The sequence below is a fragment of the Ischnura elegans genome, chromosome 7, assembly GCF_921293095.1.
Source record: "Ischnura elegans chromosome 7, ioIscEleg1.1, whole genome shotgun sequence".
NCBI lineage: Eukaryota > Metazoa > Arthropoda > Insecta > Odonata > Coenagrionidae > Ischnura > Ischnura elegans.
In genome coordinates, this window is record NC_060252.1 from 114,339,592 (window position 1) to 114,362,393 (window position 22,802).

The 22,802-nt window shown below is 38.2% G+C and overlaps 1 protein-coding gene across 4 annotated transcripts in view; it reads right to left on the reverse strand.

Annotated features, from left to right (window-relative positions):
- LOC124161919 (E3 ubiquitin-protein ligase TRIM33-like) overlaps positions 1-22,802 on the reverse strand; it is a 69,731-nt gene that overhangs the window by 43,987 nt on the left and 2,942 nt on the right. For all 4 annotated transcript variants that reach the window (XM_046538178.1, XM_046538180.1, XM_046538177.1 and 1 more), the window contains exon 4: positions 8,330-8,478. In XM_046538178.1, the coding sequence (XP_046394134.1) occupies positions 8,330-8,478 (149 nt within the window). The remainder of the gene's footprint in view (positions 1-8,329; positions 8,479-22,802) is intronic.

Consider the following 22,802-nt stretch of genomic DNA (forward strand, 5'->3'; position numbering starts at 1 on the left):
CGCATGCATTGCTTCCCGATCCCGAGGTTTCCAATTTTTTTTCTCTAACAATAAGAGTTGCTCATGAACACGCGCCAATTCAGGGTTCGTCGGTTTGTCGCTCTTGCCGACATTTTCATGTTTCCGAGGCCGCTTAGGTATGTTCGTCGCAGCACCCGCGTGCCGGGCGTATCCTCCGCACGGGCAAGGCTGACACCGCGGCCGCTTAGGTATGTGGCAGCTTTTATGCCCCAAAATTATAGTCTATGCTCAAAACATTTATCTTCCTGGAATCGATGGAATCGGAATCGACTTTAGGCGATCGATTCTCGATTCCGATTCCGCGCCCGAGAATCGGTGGAATCGAGAATCGACATTTGGAATCGACTCATCCCTACTTGTAACTGTGAAGCACGTCTATTTTTTTAGCAAGAGCATTAGGTGACGGAGCGCTTCATAAACATGGATCACTTAATTTTCAAAACGATCGCAATTGCAAAAAATATTGGTGAATTGTGCTGAAACCCTCATTAATCGATAGTGGGTGTACTGACTTATTGGTACACTCAGTCACGTCGAAATTGTTGATCAAATGTCAGCTAAGAAGTCAGAGGTGTAATTGGCTGAGGGAACAACCTAGTCTGCATGTTTGGCTGTAGTACAAGTTCGATCAAGTCTCTATCTGGCCAACCATAAAAGTGAAGACTTGGGTGCGAGTTCCAAGCTACTTGGGTAATACAGCTTCCTGTACCATGACAACAAATATGACTGTCTCCATAGTATGTTTACCATCAATAGCATAAGATTGTCGTTCCATTTTTGCAACAAAAGTTTAGATAATGTTTTAACTTTACATTTTGGCTGATATTCTAATTAGACAATTTTTGATCCTCTGTGATGCGTCAGTATAGCGGCTGGAAAAAGAGGAGTGCCAATAAAAACAGAAACTTGTGCATACTCGTCTCCACTATACTATATTCTCGCTCACATCCATTGGAATTCATTGTTGAGGGACAAGTGGAGGGGAAGATCAATGGAGGATGAGATACATATCATAGCACATTGGCTTTGAAGGGAATCAAGCAGAAGAACGTTAAAAAGTTAGCTAACAATATCAATGAACAGCATCAAACCAATCTTAGGATTGATGACTGATGATGATGAAATCAGTTTCATAAAATATAAAATGAGATCCTAATTTCTTGGGGCTACAGCAAATATGAAGGTGGATAATGAAATGAATACAGTAAGACTTCGATTTTACATCAAGTCTCGTTTTTACGCAGCGACCCTCAAGTCAGGCCTGAAAGCATAGGGAACTGCAATGGTGAAACTTCGATTTTACATCTTTTCTTGATTTTACGCAGTTTTTCGATTTTGCGCAGCATAACCCCAGACCCAAAGAGGCCGCTGATCTTGATTTTACGCAGTTGTCTTTTGACTTGTTTTGAAAATCCCGACTGGAGCAATATGAAGTTAGGTTATTATTTCGTCCCAATGAGTTGCAAAAATGAATACAGGAACGGTTGAAATGACATCGTGCTGTTGAGCGTGAAACTAAAAACATCGCGAATCTAATTATTGCTTCCCCCTGCGCCCGCTCAGTAATATTTCAGGCTATTTTACGAACGCGAATATCGCTCTTAGTTCAAATTTGCCATAAAAGGATATCAAAACTTAAAAGATTCGCCAATCGCCGGAGATGTTAACATTATCACCTTTCGTGATACCACTTGTTGCTCTTTCTTTGTTTTACTCTCCTTCGAGTGGAGATCTACCAAGACCTACCGATAGATGACTACTCTAGATCGAAGACTCAGCCGGAACGCAAATTAATGAACGACGCTGTTAACAACTTATTTATTGTAATTCCAGTAGATGGTCGTTAATCCGGAATTATGAAATAAGGAATATCTATCCCTAACTGTAGGTTTTCTAGAATTTTGCCAACACTATGTTTTCCGTCGCCCCAGCAAAATATAACGGCGAAATGAGCCGTTAAAAATCCTTCTAAGCCAAAATATTGGCTTCCAAGGTGATTCAAAAAAGATACTCGTACTTCCAGTATGGAAGTAAGTCGATGGTGATTCAACACGATGGTAAAAGCAGCATGCGTTGTCTCACTCCGCGGGCTAACCCCACATCTGCGGGACGAATGGAGGCGAGGGAAAGTTGCTTGCGTGGCGCGCTTATCAGAACTGACTCAACTTGTATCTCATTGTCAGTGGGTTTGAATGAAGCACGGTTGGAACTTGAATAGCTATTACCTTAACTTTGCTAGGTGGCAAGCGTTTATTTTTAACGGAATGGGAGTTAATGCCCTCGGAGAATAACTCGCGTTGTCAATCGTCATATAATCATTGAAGTCAAATTCAAGACGTGAATGATAAGGCAGTCCCTTTAAACTCAGGAATGGCTTAACACTATTAAATCGAAATACAAAAAGTGTCAGGTGTTGTTATCAGATATGGGGAAGCAAAATATTACGTGAAGATGAGTCACACGGCTTGTGAGTCGAATGTCCCAGCGCTGAATTCGCAGAAGAATGCCGACAGAGAAGCTATTCCCAGTAGATTCAATCAACTAATGCTAAAATTTCATGGGGAAATGCTTTTTTAATGCGTAAAAATTATAAAGAGGGAAAATTATTCTGGACTGCTAATCATTTTTTTTATTCATCACTGGCGGCATGACGGCAGTTGCGCTGTTATTTAAATAGCTCACTTAAAAAAAGTGATCTTAACACCGGAAAAATCTGAATTCCGAATATCCCGGGTTCTATGTGCTCTGTATTATCTATGGTATGCTATTTGGAAGGAGGCAACCGACAGCTGAGGTCATTAGTGCCATGAAGTAAAGGTTGGGGGGACAGGAACCCTATGTTGGCATCAGGGGCGCAGCCAGGAATTAAGGCTAGGGGGGGTTTTAGGTGCAACTAATACTGGGGGCATTGCATACCCGCCAGGGTAAGCGGAAGGTGCAGAGGCCTTCCGCTGGAAAAAATTAAGATAAATGGTTCAAAATGGTGATTTTTACGGCCTTCTGAGGGATATTTTATTAATCCTCATCCTATTCTATAAGCAATATTAATCCAATTAAGTAAAATAGATTTAACTTAAAAATTTCTGTGAGCTCTGGGGGGGGGTTTATCCCCCAAAAGCCCCCACTTGCTGCACCACTGGTTGGCATTAGCCAGGTTGTAATGATGGGCTCCAAAGGGACCAGGACTTAATGTCCCATCTGCTGGACAGAGTGGTGCACTGGAAGTGCCCTCCACATTACACTAAAGTAGGGATAGGGCCATCTCTGATAAGTTTCTGCAATGCCAGGACTTGAACCCAGGCCCACAGGGTGTACAACCTTTGTGATGCATTAGTGAAATTTTGCTCCCTGTTAATGGGGTTAATTTGGATGACTATACTAAAACCGTAAAACCTCACATATGAAACTTTTTCTGGTTCCGGTTCTGGCTTAAATAAGAACTTTACAAAAGTGTATGACTAAGTGTTCTAAAAATTATGAGCAAGTGTTATCCTGAAAACTATACTCCTCCTCAATACCAACTCTACATTTTACGCAGTGCCCATATTTCAGTCCCTCCAACTGCGTAAAATCAAAGTTTTACTGTATTTGAAAAATACAGCGGAACTTGGTTAGTACATTCCTCCTTAACACAGCAATTTCTCTCGGTCCTGGTACCCTCCGAACAAAAAAACAGGTAAAACTATTTGGTTCGTATGTTTTAAATAGCAGTGCTTTCCTGGGTAGTACGCTCAATTACTTGCCATGATGCAACCCTCGGGTCATTTCCTAGTATCTTCTGAAGGTGTTTTAACCTCCGAATTAATTGTTGTCATCCGAGTTATCATCATATTCTCCAATTAAGCTGTGAGAAAGAAGAAATCACTTAGTTTTCCTTGTCCTCTTAAACAAATCCCAGGAAAATGATGCCATTTTTACGTAAATGTCTCATGGAAATCAATTAAACGTTGATTTTCATGCACATGGTACTGTTTTTGCAATGCAGCTCTAATTTTCTTGATATTCAATGTGGAAAGAGTTCAGGAAGGTGATCCTACGAGAACTTCCGAAAGTAATTGTAATTATGATGACTTTTCCACAGAGTGCAATTACCCCAATTGCTATTATCTACTTGCCCGGTTAGCACGTTTTCCTGGATAGCACATTCATTTTTTGCGCTCCATTCAGAAGCGCACTAAACAATTTCTACTGTATACCTATACCCTCCCTAATACAGTAAACTCTCGATTATACAAAGCAGGATTTTACGAAGTTTTCGATTATACGAAGTGATGGTGCGGTCCCGGTGAAAAGCCTATGGTGAATACATGGTGCTATTAGATTATACGAAGTTTCGATTTTACGAAATGTTTTGAATTTACGAACCCCGGATCGGTCCCCAGGAGCGTAAGGCATTCGTTTATACGAACTATGGCGAAATTTTTTCAACAAAATTAGTTACGCCGGCATATGTAGCTAAAAAAATCAGCGCTTCCAACTGTGGTTCATCAAAAGTGTGACATCGTAAAGGATAGTGAAACTTTGGAAAGAAAGGGTTCACCTAAGACCTCACGGTGGGAATTTAGGGGAAGTAGGAGTTAAGTAAAATATCGCGACTGACATAATGCCCCTATTTACGTGCCTATTCGTAAACATCGCATAGACAATACTTCGTAGTTTAACATGCCAGGAAGGTCGCCCGGGGTATTTCGTACACTCCTAATTAACCCTTTGCACTGCTGTGAACGTACGTGGTACGTTCGCAAGGCAGGCTGCTGTGAACGTACTTCGAAGACTATTTCACTACTCTTTGCCGAAGCACTTCGAAGGGTCCCTAATCCGGGACCCTTTCCTCGACGAGCTCACCCTCGCTGGCCTCTCTATTCGACCCTCCGAGCCTTTCTCCCCAAAAGTGACCGCTCTGACTGCATTTTGAAAATCTATCAATCAATGCCATCATCAAAAATAATTGTTTGCATCGCACTCCTGCCAATCAGGCATTCAAGTACGTCTCTGAACCGTGTTTCTGCGATGAGAAATAACGATTTTGTTAACTTTGCTAAAATGTCCAAGTTAATAAAATTGTCATATTTCCTCCACTACAATCGCAAATTGCTGGAAATCGGCCGGATTCCCTTTGATAGCGCATCATGAGGATGTTCTCGAGGTTGGTAATTGATACAACTAGCCTACTAGTAATTCTACTGCTATAATATCACGGCTATAGTTGATTCGTTACGTTATACCTTCAGGAAGCTGCAGCGGATAAAATCGCGGAGGAGATTAGAGGCTTGAAAGATGATTTTGAAAAATTATTGGAAAAAGCAGGAAGAGCACAGCGCGCAACATCAAACGATTATATTGCCCTTGACGATGATCTCCGGGCTTGCGACAATGGGACGCCGGTACATACGTCGGAAGAAGCAGCGGCCGGGACTAGTCAGAATAGCAGTGACGACGAAGATGAAAGTGAGGAAGTAATTTCACCAAATAAAAAAGAAGTACACGCTGCCCTCCCAACATAAAGATATTTGATCTGGCTAACGAGTTAGGTCCCCAATTTCATTCCCATTTATGCAAGTGAGAAACCATGGTGGAAGCGGTGATGGAGAAGGGCAAAAAGAAAAAAAATAACAGATTTTTTTAGTAGTATCTTTTCGTGCATACAATAGCCTTCCTGAGTAAACAACTTAAATATCTTAAATATTGGGCTCTATTAACCACAAACTTATTTTTCAGGCTACTCGTAATGAAGACGCACTTCTAACTCTAACCATGAACTTTCTTCTCGCGCGTCTCCCCGTTTTCCCATGCCGAGAGATCTTTCTTTCCGAAGTCTTTGTTTACTTCCTCCCGCGGCCTTCTGCTGATCTTGCTGACACCCACCTTACGCATCCCAAACCCCTCCTTCCCCAGCATTGCCCATTCACTCCCCCCCTAAGGTTACGGAGCTGGAGTGCGTCGTAGAAAAATGCGCCCCCCAAACGTAAACTGAGGCAGAGCTGAAGGCCCTTTCCCCACCCTTCTTTCTCCTGCCCCCTTCACCCCACCATATGCTGACCGCTTCTTTCCTCAGGCAATCCCCATCCCACTCTTATTCACCCCACCCACTGAGAACGTTCCCCGATTGTGGAGAAGGGTATGGTTCATCTTTACCTGCAACGGGGGTAAGTTATTAACCGGAGAGAGGCTGAAGAAGTATCTTCCACTGTCTGGGAAATAGTGCCGCGCTTATAATTGTCTCTCTTCTTCTCTGCTGACGTTTCAATTGAAATTATTTTCTTTGCTCTTTCCTCACTATATTTATTTATGATTATGGCGCGACTATTTTTTAGTGCTAAAGCTAAGAAAATCTTTTCTCTACGTCAATGATTCTTTGCATAACTTTCAATACAGCGGAGAAAGGGACACGAAAACTAAATGAGGTGAATGTACAGGTTAATGCGTGTCGTTTTTGGGAATTCACGCAAGTGAACCAATACTTCACACATGTTGAGAAATGATGAAACATCTCTTGTAGGAAAACAATCAATGCGGATAATAACGTTTCTCTCTTTATTTCTCCATTAATGGAAGATGTTTCTCCTGTCGTTTTCCGGTTGGAACCTTGCTCCTTCCGGCATAAAAGAGAGAAATACTATATGAACATAGCACTTCACACCCAGTATGAAGAATATGGTCCTGATGAAGAATAAAGTCTTTCGTAGCTATGTCTGCTAAGATGACGGAGCACAGTATCCGGACGGGGAAATCAAACAGAATTTACTTCAAATATTCGCCAGAAGATAATCATATCCTACGTCATTCATAATCGTAACTGAATCTCAATGAAAATAACTAATGGAAAAGATAGCACATTCAACTGAAAATACGGAGTAACTCGAAATATTAACTTCCGAAGGTTATTTTGGAAACGGGTGGAGGCCCTCGTTTTTCTTTTTTTTTCTCGTCACTGAGCGATAGAGGGCGGCATAAATGGCGGTTAGGCCGGCTGCCGCTAAAATTCCGTGGGTGCTGGAAACAAATATATATCTTACGTGAACGTAATGGTTCTTATTCGCTCCTAACCACAAATTTTTAACCATTAAATTCTTATAATAAACTTTGCAATTCATTATTTGATTACGTTTTCTAAACTGGTCGGGAATTTCTGAAGCGATCGTTGATGTTTAAGTATGAACGAGAAATGGGAATTTTATGGTGGTATAATTATTTAACGATCTATCACAGCATAAATCGATAACAAAAAGCCTTTTCTTAGAATTCTACCGTGAATAACCACCTAAAACATTTAAATTAGGCCACTAAAGATAAAAAAAGGCGGAGGAAACAAAAGGGAAATTTTTTCGTGACTTATGAAAAAGGTTTGAAATTACGAAACTCGATTATACGAAGTGCCAATTTTCCGGTCCCACTGACTTCGTAAAATCAAGAGTTTACTGTAGTGGTAATAAATAATTTCTCTATCTCATATATCTATAATTCTGGATTAACTGATATGTGATGTGAGAAATGTAATAACATCGACATTTTGAATTTCCCTACCATCAGGGTTGTGTACACGTTACTCTGGCTATTATGAGGCGACAATGATGGTTCAAATTAATACCAAGATACGGTTTGCTCTATTTTGTTCAGTCCATGTAAGTACAAATCCAATGAAAAGGAATAATACACCTTCTCAGTGATCCAACCAAGAAATTGAGCCATGCATGTGCTGCCGAGCTGGGCAGCTGTACTGTTAATAATAATAATAATTTATTACTCCTACATTTGTTTTTTACATCTTAATACAATGAAAAAAGAGAAGGAGCTTTAGGTGTAGTCGAAGGTCATAGGACCAGAATTGAGCCATCATCAAGTAACAAAATGTATGCCATTAAAAGCATAATGATGCAGTAAATGATACATGAGTGTTTTATGTAAATAACATCAAAATAAATTTTCAACTGTTTCTTGCGAGAAGAGCCAGTCTTTAGCAAGTCTCAACATGACATTTGTGGTTATATTTTTTTAAATTCTAGCGGGCAGTAGATGAAATAATTTTGGCCCCATGTAAATAAAACAGCATTTATATACAGTTAACTTAGGTCCATTTGCAACTATAAATGACTCATTCTAATGAGTCATTTATAATTGAATGTTCTACTGCCACCTAAGATAATGGTTATGAGTGACACTCCCTCAATGGGTACAAGGGTAGATGACTATGACTATGCAATTGGTGTTACGTTTAGAGGAGTGAAGTGGTACAATTACTGAACAGTATCATTTAAATAGGTACCTATTCTCCATTGAGTAAACAGAGGGTAGTGTACAGCATACATACCACACTTCTCCAAGTAATCCTCTGATGGCAGTCCTAGTTTCATTGGCAATCTCATTGATAAACTTATACTTATGGTCTCGATGAGATGTCAGCTGACAGTCCCGACAAGTTAGACGGTCACAGGTTTCACAGAATAATGTCAACTTCTCCTAAAAATTTAAATTAAAGTAATAATCACACTACAGTCATGGAAAATATTTGTTCCTATTAAAATCATATGAACAGCTAACATTAAAAGTCACTTGATAATAAATCCATATATCAATTTGTAACAAGAGTTGTCATATTTAACTTCCCAAACAAAAATAAAAAATAGGTGTAAAACTGGATAATATCATGAATGGTGTTTTAATAAATTAGGCACCCAAGAATAAAAACAATCAAAAACTCATGGCAAGAGATCAAAAGTCATGTGGATACAGCCTACCTATCATATGCCAGCTTCTTTAATGTAATGGATATATGTTTCTGACTCATTTGTAAGAAAAGGAGAAACAAGACTGGAATATGCATGCACACTGACTAAGGTCCATATTAACTGCCATGAGGAAATATGTTGGATGAATGAGGAGAGCAAAACTATTTCCTAACATCCAATGGATATCATTGGCAGGTACAACACATTTTAACATCAGAGGTGATCTTCAAGTTGTTCAGGTGACATCAAGCATAGAAAGTGATTTCAATTATTGTTTTGCTCCACTCACTCATTTATACGTAGTAAACTCACACATATTTAAGCCAAAAATGACCAAATACTTTGCAAATCACACCACAGAAATCTGGCTTTGTGGGCCAACGTAGAGACTACTATGTACAGTCACTTTCAAAATTCGGTCCCCACGGCCAGCACGAGCAACTACGTTCTCCGCTGCGCTCGAACTTCGGGTATTGCCTATGCCTTCTTTGCCTTGAATGGGCCAGTTTGACTTAATCTCACCACCCGCAAAATCTTACCGAGGCATTCTTCTTTATTCCTAGATTCTTCGCGACCTCCCCGACTCCTGGTGCCAGAACAGAGGCGAAGCATAAGTTCTCAGTCACGCGATTCTCCCCGTGATAGTATTCTGAGACAGATGGTCTGTAGTCCGGCTTGTACTCGAAAATACCGAGACTTATCTACGTCGCAACGCACATATAAGGAAGAAATGAAAATCGGAATTTACGTCTGAAAGAGTATTCTAAAAGTTGCCTCCAAAATAACCTTCTAGATTATACCTTTAACACACTATTACCAAACATGATCAATGCATATTGTTCTATATACAGTAAAACCTCTTTACATCGTAATGGAGGGGACCAAAATTTGGGCAATTTGATGTATGGAGGTTCACTATAGAGAGGTTTTAGTGGTAGGCACCATTTTTTCATATCCTTGGGAAATGAAAGGTGCTACTGTCTTTTAAGCCATTATATTAATATATTTAAATATATAGGTATGCGTAACTGAACATATATTTACAATTTAATGATTACACAAAGGTATAAGTAAATTGTTGAAGAGGCCTTTATAGAAAATAAATTAGTTAATGGGTTTGCTTAAATTTTTTTCAAACTCTTTCGAAATAATGTTTTCAATACCACGAGCACTTTTTAATGTCATTTTCACTGTAAATAAATCACTAGCTGTTTTTTTAATGCCTTTTGACCTAAGAAATAATTCCCTGGTCTAAGGGTTGTAATTTACTAATAGTGTTCGGAGGAAAGAACAAATTTCTTCATCCTCGAATTTAACTGCCTGAGTTTTTTTTTATTTGTGCAGCCTAGCCAGTTTCTTCTGTTTTTCCTCGGTTGTTTAAAATAGATGTGAGGGTGAATGATGGTATTCCAAAGGTCACTGCCTTCTGCCTGTCCTCGTTGATGGCAAGGAAAATAGCTAATTATGTGGCAATGTCAAGCAGTCGCCTTCTTTTATTTCTCGAATCCATCATCAGCCTATGATTAATTAATTAATTTTCGTATTTTTTATAATTTATGGCAAATAATTGAAAATACTCCTTATTATGTCTTTTAGAATTGATTTATCATTCTTATAATATGTGACTTGTTAAAGATTATAAAAAAATAAACACGTGACTACGGCAAAAAATAGACAAAAAATTGAGCGTAATTTTGAAAATTTTGTTGAATTCCCTCTCTCCAAAATACAATGCACGTAGCGTTCCGAAGAAAAACTCTGTCGAGGACACACAGAAACGCTAGGTCTGCGAAAGGACGTGATTTCCCGGTGAGAATGCTGGGCGAACTACTACAGAATGCGGCGGCGACGGTAAAAAATTTCATTGCCCTACTGCGTATCAGCTAATTAGCTACCTCCTTCACCTAACACTGCCGCGCATGGATTGATGTTCGTTCAGTATTGCTAGAAATTGACGTCCCGGACTCCCGATGGAATAGTCAGATTTCGCGGCATAAATACGCAGGCAAGACATATGACTGTCGCTAAGCGCAATAAATTTTAAACTACGATCGTTCACGAAAGCATCGAAAAAATTACCAAGGCGGTAGTAAGAAAGTGCTACACCGGGAAATATGGGATTAAAATAATTGCGAAACAGTATTTGATTTATTTCAAGTCGCGGAAAATTCTTGAAATATTTTAAATCTAGAAGCGGAAGTAGCAATGCGGTCGAGTAATTCTGTCTCCATGGATGGGAGGGATGGGAGTGAAGTTAGTTGAAATATTTCCATCAGCAAGTGATTGTAGGCTGCGCTTGTCGCCTCTTTTATTAACTGAACATATGTAGGCACTTACAAGAAAATAAAGCCATCAGTAAAAGAAAGCGAGTGCTATCGCGCGATTTTGACCATGATTCGAGAGAAAACGATGTTTTCTGTCTTCATTTACTGTCACTTAACCCTACACTGCATGGTGTGCCATATATGGCACAGCTTATTTGATGGCTTACACTGCGGGTATTATTCTAGATACCGGCTTGAAATTTTCAAGCCCTATTGCCTGTAGTCTGCTGAAAACCATGAAGTCCAATGGCTACCGCTACTTTGCAGCACCATTGTTTCATGTACTCATATCCATGTGAATGCGTCAAAATTTTTTTTTGCAATTCTTTAACATTTTTACTTCCTTATAAATTGTAGTTCTAGCAAACACAGGCAGCCAAAATAATTTAATTATTGATAAGATATGTGTATACTATATTTCTGGTAGTTTGAATAGCACAAAGGTATTTGTTTGATGCGTAAAAGTTGTTATAAGTATCTGTGCCTGATATGGCACACCATGCAGTGGTGGTCCTTTTTGTTTTCGAGTGATTTCTTCGTCACTAGCCTAATGATATGTATGCTACCTTTTTGTTCGATAGTGACGGTCTGATACCAGCACCGTGATTTAGTGCACTTCGTTGCATAGCTGTGAAATATTTGTTCTGTATAGTTTTTGCTTTATTTTCCCATTGAAGAGTACTTCCCGTGGGTACAAGTAGCCGAAGCATATAAGTGAGGTACCTGAGTGAATACTGAAATAATGTTGATTTGAATTATTCAAAAGTAATTTTTTTATGCATGGGCAATTATTATAACAGTGAGTGCACATATTTGTTGCCATTTAATGTTGACAATTTTTAGGATGGGCGAGGACTACATGGACCTGCCAAAGTCGGTTTTTTTCATGGTACCAGTGGGCTATACCTATATTATGTTACTCTTCAAACTCCATTATGGATAACAGTACTAATTTTTCCTATCCTACCCCTCCAATGTGTAACGCTGCCTCTACAAATTAAATCAGTTCAAATATCTTTGAACGACATTCCCATTACATCGATGACCCCTGTGACGTCACCAGATAGCTATTTCATCTGCGAGATGGATAAAAAGAAGTAAATTTTGTGGCATAATTAATCGTAACATTGTAGATGCTGTGGTTCAGTTACATTGAATTAAAATAGAAGATTGGCCAACATGAAACACTCCTTGCACCTTTTTGTGTTCAATTTTACAGTATTTATTACGCTTGGCGAGCAAAAAACGTAAACAGGTGCATTGTAAATGCTATGTAACTTTTAGTTGATCCCATCTCTCCATAGGTTTTTAGATGACGTCCTCCCCCAAGTTTTTATCCAATGCCTTCAAGGTTATATGATAACACTGCTGATGCAAATATTTTTTACAGAATCAATTAGAAATTGATACAGCAGCTATTGTTGATGATTTAGCAATCCCTAAAGATAGCGAGGATGGTTTATATTTCTCTAATGATGAGAAAATTTTTTGCTCTGAATCTGAACCAGATGTGACAGATGAACCGGATGTGAGGCATGAAGAGGTGCTGATAAATATGCCATCAACATCATCAAGTCCTTTGACTAAAAGAAGCGGTCTTTCCAAATACCGTATTATACTGTAAAAAAAGGGACGAAACCAATCGGCGTGCTGAAGAGCTTTATTTGGGTGCAAGTGCGAATGTAGTAGTGCGTCTTTGGAGTTATATTCCACAACATAAATACCATAAGGTGTTCTTTGACAACTAGCACATATCATTGCTCTTGGTGGTTTACGTAAACAAATGAGGAATTGAATCACCGGGGGCATTACGAAGAAACAGAGTACAATGTCGGAAGCTCTCTTTGGAAATAGATTTGAGAAAAAAGGGACGTGGAACTTTAGAAAAATGTACCATGACAGAAGAGGGTGTAGATGTGTCATCTGTGCAATGGATGGATAACAAAGATTTCACTCTGCCCTCAAATTCATTGGCCAGCTGTCACTCAATCAAGTCAAAACAAAAGAAAACAAACAAAAAAAACAAAAAGACACGAGAAAAAGAAAACATACTGCCCACAAATGATTATGATATATAACCATCACATGGGAGGAGTAGATCTCCTACATAGCATAATAGGGAGATTAAAATGTAATAAAAAAGTTGTATTTTCGCCTATTCTACCACCTTCTTGATGTCACTGTGATCAACTCACGTCTATTATATGGATGAATGTTCATTCATAAGCATATCGCAAAATACACATCTCCAGCAGACTTCAGAACTGAGCTGAGGATTACTCTGTGCAAAGGGGCAAGAAAGTAACTTTTTGCCAGGGTCCTCCCTAGGTCACCATTCCTGACATTGCTTGCACAGAAAAGCAAGAGGGAAAAGGCAGTAATCCTCCATCCAAAGATGGAAAAAAATATGCTGACGTTATGCAATCCGCAGCACAACAATACGCCATCAGTGCTCTTCATCATAGCAAGGGTGTAGAAGGGCCCATTATTTGGATTGCGGGGTGCATAATGTGCAGGAGTTTTCTGGTACTTCCCGTTACTAATATCTCGAAAATTATTGAGCGTTGGTGGCGGAACAGAAACTGCATCTCATGGGTAACCATTTCCTATCACCTACCCAAATTTGAACGAGATCTGGTGGTGACACTTGAATGACTTCCTTTGCAAGTCAAGTCGTACACTATTTGTATAATTTCTCTCCTTTACCTACAATTACTGAGTGATCAGGGCCGGCGGCAATGAGAGACAGGTGGGGGTATTTGCCTGGTGGCCTGGATCAAAATACGATTTAATTATAAAATTGACTGAAAGCAAGTATTAAAAAACTTATATAAGGTACGTATGAAATAACCTGAAAGTGCCTATATCTTGTTTAAAGTGAGTAAGGGGTGGGGGTATTTAGGATAGGATTTAGTGGCACACATGCATCAGTAATCCAGGGGCCCATGAAAGCCATCACCGGGCATATATGATATCATTTAGTCTTTTAAAGAGGTAATCTGTGCTTTACATAGGTTTTTGAAAGCACTAATAAAATTGGCTGACCACTGCATGGTGTGCCATATATGGAACGGCTACTATTTTACAACTTTAGTACTCAAAATTTTGGAAAAAAATTTTTTCATTACTTTTTCCATGAACATAAGCTTAATGTACGCACCTATGATTTATTTATTCAATTTTGAAAAAAATCATGCAGTGTAGGGTTAATATTAATAGGATAGTTGGATGCCCTAACTAATGGTTTTATTTCAAGTCACGGAAAATTCTTGAAATATTTTAAATCTAGAAGCGGAAGTAGCAATGCGGTCGAGTAATTATGTCTCCATGGATGGGAGTGAAGTTGGTTGAAATATTTCCGTCAGCAAGTGATTATAGGCTGCGCTGGTCGCCTCTTTTATTAACTGAACATAGTATGTAGGCACTTACAAGAAAATAAAGCCATCAGTAAAAGAAAGCGAGTGCTATCGCGCGATTTTGACCGTGATTCGAGAGAAAACGATGTGTTCTATCTTCATTTACCGTCACTTAATATTATTAGGATAGTTGGATGCCCTAACTAATGGTTAACATGAACATTATTAAAGGTGTATAAGAAAAAAATAAGCGTGAAACGTTTATCGCTGAAAATGGCATTCCATGTAGGTAATCGCGGCTGCATTAATTGGTCTCTAGTTGTCTCGGTACGATTTGCAGAGGTAGTTAGGCCGTCTCGGGGCTGTCTTGTTGGTACGATATATGGAGGTTTTACGAGATAAAGAGGTTCACTATATAGAGGTTTGCCTATAAATTTACATGTAAATCTGACGGGACCAGAGGGTTGGTACGAAGTATGGAGGTTTACGATGTAAAGAGGTTCACTACATAGAGGTTTTACTGTATATTAGTATTTTAGACACACTGATAGGCGCATTCAACATTCCTAAACATTTTCCTGGGATATATATCATCCTACAGATTTATACGCGTCTCATCATACGAGAAATAAAAATACTTATGTGCGCCAAATTATTACGTTTAATTCCTTATGATATTCATTCCAGTCGCTTATTATTTAAACATTTTCCTAAGAAAATGTTTAAATAATGCTTAAATGCATTCCAGATATCAGTAAGAAAATAACTCATTTCTTCATGTTCATTGAAAGTTGGAATGCCTAAATGGTTATTACAAATATATTTCCTATGGATAAAAAAACCTTCGGAAACATTAATTACATGACTTGTTTGCCTCTTTCTTAGCATTTTAAGGCTCATTTAGCATATGTTTTATCCTTCCCCTTTCACTAAGATGTCAAACAGATAAAAAAAAACCTTCGGAAACATTAATAACATGACTTGTTTGCCTATTTCTTACCATTTCAAGGCACATTTAATACAGTGCAACCTCGATAAAACGACACCCCACGGTGCACCAATAAATACTCGTTATAGCAAATTGTTGCTTTACCGGAGGTGGAGCAAAAAATGCCAAATTACCTGTTGCGAACAGTTATACAGAAACAGGAGTGGTGCGGCAACAGATAAATTTATAACCGATAAACATAAGCATATATCCAGACGAAAGGCGATGTTTTTTTCCATCACTAAATTTCCTTACTCAAACAACAACTAACTATTCAAACAATTAATAAGCGCCGCACTGAATAAAAATCATGCAAAGCATTGTTTTGTCAATTATTATGCCAATGCACAAACGACGAAGCCATTTTTCTATGCACTTAATTAGTACATTTACGTAATCATTCTATTATTTTGTTGGTATTTTCCACTGAAAATTAAAAAATTAATTGATAAAACTGTATCGCGGCTATTTAATGCCTCAAATGTTTCTATTGTTGTATGTTTATTGTTCCTGTACGTTAAGCGGCAGTGAAGTAAAATAACGTATTGCATTTGTTTCTGCAGTCGAAAATGGTGGAAGGTTCCTGCCTTGGAAGACTTTTTCTATCAGATAATGTAATATTTTCATTATCTACGGTAAAAATTTTGCTAAGCTTGAAAAATGATGTGATTAAAATTGCCGTTGTTAAAAAAAGTTCCTTCTTGAGTGCTACGCTCGCGACGTATTTGAAACAATACACCGAGAGTCAGTTGTTCTGTGAGTTCTTCCAGCGGCCACCAGGGGATGCTCGGCTACCCACGTGACGGGAGAGAGCGGCAGTACGACTCCGACCACTGACGCGAATAGTTCACCCCCGCGAATCCGCAACGGAGAATAAATACGTCCATCCGGACAATTCACGCTGAGTGTCATTGCATCGTACATCCTACATCATCGCTAAGGCGCATTACCTACCTTTTGAGGCATCATTGCAAGAAATACCTTGTACTGCAAGGGTTTTGTCGGGGAGTAGGATGTAAAAAAGTTCCGTTTCGTCTATGTTATATCACGTGGGGAATACTTCTTAAGATACTTAGGATCGGAGTCCTATCTTCCACGACTTCCGGTTTACACCGCAGGGATCACCAGCAATAATGAGGGGAGATTACGCTTTGGTGATTTGCATTAGTATAATCAAAGTTCCGCACTCTTGAAATTCTTGATTCGCAATCTATCCCTGAAATACTCCGCTTTAGGCTTAGGCATAGCCCCTTTCTCAGAAGTTCCCACAGATTGGAGTGGGCAAAACCACCCGAACAAAGCTCCTTATAACTCAACATAGTCTGCATTCCTTGGGCGCTTTTGTTTTTTTTTTTTTTTGTGAAGAGCGAATAGGAAGATAAATTAATTTCTACACTCTCATATTGCTCCTTTATTTTTATTTTCTCGCTTAGACGTGTTTGGTGTTTTTTTGGCCATGTTGTCTGCCATCAAATGCTTTCTATTCACGCAACTCACGAACGTGCGGGTGTGCTGCCGACTGCTTTCTGCCGCCCGAGGAACAAAAGAAGATCAAGCATTCGCGAATGCTAATGCCACAATATTTTCACCAAAATGAACTACTTATTTATCGAACGACAGTTTACTGCATGAATTTGAGACTGAGCACTCCATGTTAACTTCATTTCTAACAGATCGCCAGAAATTACAGAGATTAGGGACTCTTGGTGAAGGTATTCCGGCGATGGAAACCCTGGCTATGGCGAGAGCCAACACCAAAAGGGCCTCGTTAAAACGAATATTTTACCATGCTTATTATAGGGCCAATTGACGGGGCATCGCCTATCTCTCGTAATAGCGGGGGTCTCGCTATAGCCCGTACTCCCTCTAACGAGGTTCCACTGTATATATTTTATCCTTCCCCTTTCACTAAGATGTCAAACTAAGTCCTTCCCGTTTTTTGTTTCTTTTTTTCAGCTAGAATCAGTCGTAATAGGCGCCTAGTGATATCATACATGTCAATGTCCTCTACATTATTATGTATAAGTGGTTTCGCACCAATAATAGAACTTACACACACGTAATGAATACCTTGTGGCAGTCTTACAGGAGAACAAATACTGATCATTACCCTACAAACAAAAAACTACGCATGCATAGTTTTCATCCGATAAAAATATACTTTGTTGGGTACCTGATGACTATTTCTGCGCAATTGATAAAAACGATTTGTATTAGCTACAAAATATAAAGCTTGTGATGTAGCGATTTACAGTGCGGAAACTTAGACGACGACGAAAGATGGACAAGAAAAGAATGAAGGCCTCCGAGATATGAGTATAAAAAACAACGGAAAAGGTGAGCTGCCCGGAGAGGTGAAGAAGTGCTATCCGTAGAGGAGAGATTTGAGGAACGAGGGGAGGAGAAGGATGAAGGTAAGGATATGGATAGAATGAAAGGGCCCTAATGCGAATGGGCGTTACTGTTTATTTAAGTGGTAAGTTCAAGTTGGGAGGGACGCAGGCGGGGTTATTCGCTAATTCTTTCATGTAATCCAACATTATCAAGATACCTTTCATAATAATCAAATATACTCCCTTTTTCATTTCAGAAGGGCAGGTAAATTTTGTTTTTTCATGACCACCATAAATGGTTCACTCACAATCATAATGCCAGGCTGATGTTGCTCGCACTATTTTTCTTAAAAAACACTTAACAATACTAATGTACGAGTATTCCACAGAAAGAAAAGGACAACATTTTACTACGACGCATTGCGGCCTGAAAGCCATTAGCCATTTTTCTCAATGCCCATAAATATCTCACTACTTCTTTCACTGAAAAATTATATTTATCCTCAAAGCAATTTTAAGGCAATCCGATTGCTCATCTGAAAAATATAATGCAAAAATTATCTTCTCTCACAAAACCATTCCTTTGCCGGTAGGTTTTCAAGGTAAAAAATTAAAATACTTCTTCTTATTTTATATTAATAGGATGGGAATAAGTGACGGTACTCAAAATGTAGGCACCGAATAAACTTAAACTTGGGGAGTAACTGATATTTCACTTGTAAACATTGAAAAATGTCCATAAATCCTTCGCCCTTGACATGGGTGAACACGAGCATGATAGTAGCCGTGACGCAAACGACAATATTAACATTGGCGTATATATTTTCTTATTTTATCAAGACCATGTTGAGAAAAAAATATTGGACCATAGAGCTCGAAATGTTTTGAAATTTTTATTTGTACTATATGTGCTGCATATATTCACCAAACGATTTGGATGTTCCTCTCACTATGTGTTATTCGTCAGAAAAATCCTTAAATTCTTCTCCGCTTTCTTCGATGGTGGAATTGTTAGGTTGTGGGTGGGGGAGGAGGGTTCACCGGGACCTTCCTACCTCTGAAATCGTGGTTGGGGCTCTTGGCGAGGGTTAAAGTAGTCAACTTGCACCATTTGCACAACCCGATCAAATCAAATCGGTCCTAAGCGGACAAGGAACGCGTAAGCAATACGCGAAGGTCGACTTCGGAGAATAACAGAGACGGCTGCGCCAGGTATGTGGACCGACTTTTGAAAGTGACTGTACAATCATCAATAGCCGATTTGCAGTTAGAAAATGACTCATGGGCCATTCCATGCCAAATCATCCAGTAAATAGTACACTTGACACCCAAGGTTCTTGGATGTCAATAAAATTTTGTATGCTAAATATATGTATTTAGATAGGAAAAAGTCCAAATTTTCAGCTCAATCTAACGAATAGTTCCAGAGATATGGTAGTTTGAAGTTTTAGTCTATTCCGATTTCAAAGCATTGTGTGCATGCCGAACGCGCATGCACGAATTCTCATTTTTACATGACAAATCCACAATTTTAAAGCTAGAGGATTCTAAATTGATACAATTGTTCAAAATTTAATGGAGAAACATATGATGCTGAAAAAATGTGAATCATAACCCTCTATCACAATAAAAATTAATCCCAAATCCCAAAAAATATGATTTGTGTAAAATCCATGCATCGATTCAGAAAAAAACTCGTAGCAAAAATCTCTCTCCAGATACACCTAAACAATTAATATTTTTAGAAAAAGGATAAAATTATCTTTAAAATGGTGTAAAAATATGAGTGGGGTTTTGAGTTATAACATTATTATTGCGCAACAAAGTCGAAAATGAAATTTTACAAAAACAGAATATGTTTTACCTTAGCCGATTGCTAATATGCATTTTTAAGTACAAAATTTTATATTTTGCGGTAAAAATAAGAGCTGACCAACACTTTGAACAAGGAAACTAACAATGTCTATAATAACACTAAGGGTTAATTTTGTGAGGAACATGTAATAAATTTGTATAGAATACCTACTTTATAAGGCTACAACAGCCATGTATATGTTCATGTTACAAAAATCATGTTTTCCAAATTACCAGCAAAACCATTTATAAACAAATGACTTGTCACTCTAAAATTTATGTTGAATTTTTAAAAGTTTTCCACCCTTACTTATTTCTCCTCAAGATACAGAATCAATTAGGTAGGAGTGGCCACCCTGGGAGCTTGTTTCTGGTGGATTTACAATGCTGAGAATATGAGCTACTGGTACAGGGCACAGATATTCTTTCTGAGGCCAAAAGAACGTTTCAGAAGGTTCGTGTGGGTGCGTAAATTTAATATCACAATTCCCTTCAACTTTATTGAAGCGTTGAACCATTCCTATTCACAATTTTTTTTCGTAAACACATGCTACAAAAGAGTGATTATTAGGCTCCCTAGTTTGCGAAGTGCTCTTGAATATGTTTTCTTTTAGTCATATTTCAGTGTCTGAGCTTAGTCATTTTGCTATAATTACTTCACCAGATCCTGGTTGAAAAAAGTGAAAACTCCTCGTTTCTTTCATTGTTTCACCAATTTCAAATCGCCTTGTTAGAGTTTTCCTCTTCTTTTCAATGGCATCTTCTTTGAAAAAGAAAAAAAACTTATTTTGGAGAACAGGTTCTTACAAAATGAGAACATTTGTTCAGCATTAATGATTTGCTCTATTTCTCTAGCACTCTGTAGGTTTTTCTTTGTGACAGTCCTTTTAACTGTGCCCCCGATTCTCTCAAAGACAGTTTTTCTGTAACTAGTACCATAAAATGACGAACTTGCTTGTATCTGAAAATCTTCTTGATGACAACACAAATTTATCATTGTTTTGAAATTTTTATACTGTGCACTGCAATGAGCAGTTAAATATTCATTTTTCTTTGCATTTTAAAATTGGACTTGATGCAGTCAGTAGTCTTTTCTTGAATTGAATAAGCAAATAGTACATTGTGCCTCAAGTCATCAGAAATGAAACACAATTATGTTTCTTCTGAAGTTTCACCCTCGCCTCTTGTATATATCACAACAGGATGGATTGAGCGACTCAAGTGACTCCAATGATAAAACTGCACTTCATTTTGGAGTGCAAAATTATAATTTTCGGCGAAGTCCATGAGAACTAGAGCTTCATCATGTAATAAGTTTACCTTCTATTCCTTCATGTAGGTGTTTTGTGATAAAAGAATGTTGAATGAGAGATTCAATTTTTGCTACCATGAAGTCAATATATTCTTGACGTGGAAGTAGTATTGTCTGCAGCTTCATTCGGCCATCACTTACCCACTGTGAAAATTTTATTTCTTCCTCATCATTGAACTCTTATAAAATATCTTCCAGGTACAATCTAAGTGGCTCACATGTTTTAGGACATTCATGCATCGTAACATACATTCCCTGGACTGCCTATAACATACTAATTTTTTTAATCATTTTATGGATTGATTACTTTTCTGCATGTACATATTTTTATTTGTACTCACACTGTCTTTCGCGCCAGGCAGCATGTATGAAAATTCATTGTCTTCAAAAAAAATTTTTTCTGCAGCAGTAGGGTGGTTTCCTATTATTTTTTTATTGCCTAGATCGAAAGAGTATTATTCCGGGAGCACGCATTTCATGCTCTTAGATTTTTGAATGACGATATATTTTTTTTGCGATTAAATGAAAAGTGAAAATTTTCAAGCGCACGAAAACATGACGGCTAAGTAGGAATGATGGGAAAAGTCCGTGTGACGTCGTTCTGGTTCCCGCTGCCGCAAGTGAGGTGACCTTGGGGCGAGGCTTTGAGCGCTGATACAATGCAGGATGCTAGCAGGTAGCAGAGTACCCTGCTAGCTGGTAGCGCTTGGCTTAAATAAGGATTATTAATACCTTATCAAACGAAGGAAACTTTCCTACAATAGGCAATTTTAATAGGTGATTATTATGAGATGTTTCCCTGAGCTCTGTGCCTCATGCATGCATTGGTAACCTCAGATGATGTAAAACTCCTATCTACTCGTATAGAAACTAGGTCCCTGTGACGTCACATGGAGTGGCATCGCATGGGGGCCAAACTGGCCTTTTTCAAATGAGGTTAAAATTGACCGTTGCCATTCGTCTAAACTGGGATTTCTAAAACCAAATAATTTGTGTATTATGAGTACACTAGTGGTGGGTAAGGAATCGCAATCAATGCATTTCGTTTTCTTTGATGAGGGAAACTACCCTATTGTCTCTTCAGGCAGTTTTCTTCCTTGTTCGGATTCTGGTATAGCCAAAGCCAAAATTCCATCTAAACCTGCAAGAGACTCATTTAGGGCATCTTTTCCACTAGTCTTTCAGCAGTTTTGAATTCTTCTCAATTATCTTCATCACTAAGTGCAGTCTCTTCTTAAATTACACCAGTGTTTGCAGTGTTCAATAAGTTTTTATAAGAAACGTTGGCAACAAACTTTTTGCATTTTATAACCTATACTCCAGAAATTTTTTATCATTAATTAAAAGAGGTCAAGACAAGAGAAAAAAGAAAATCTAATTAAATAATGACTATTTGTGCGACAACGATGCGAGTGATGATAATGACTCATGCAACAGTGAAGTTTGAACAATACTACATGTGATTATATTCAATGTTTGTAGTGAAATTATTTTTTAATCAATCTTAATTTTATTAATCAAATAAAACTAAGCCCATAAAAATGCATTTTTTTTGTTTCGAAAGTTAATTTTATCGTTGAAAGTTTTGCTGGTCTAATTTTTTTTGTCAATACATCTTTAATTCCAATACCTATAGGATTATTATTTTAATTCATCCAAAATAGATAGTGCAACATTTTATTACCATTTAACACGTATGAAAGTCTTTTTGGCTTAATATTTTTCACTTTTAAACCACATAAATATAAATTTTATTTAATTACTCAAGTTCTTTCTGTTGAATTGGAATTCGGCCTTTAAACATTTTATTTTCAACTTTGTTGTGCAATAAAAATGTTATAACTCAAAACCCCACTCATATTTTTACACCATTTTAAAGATAATTTTA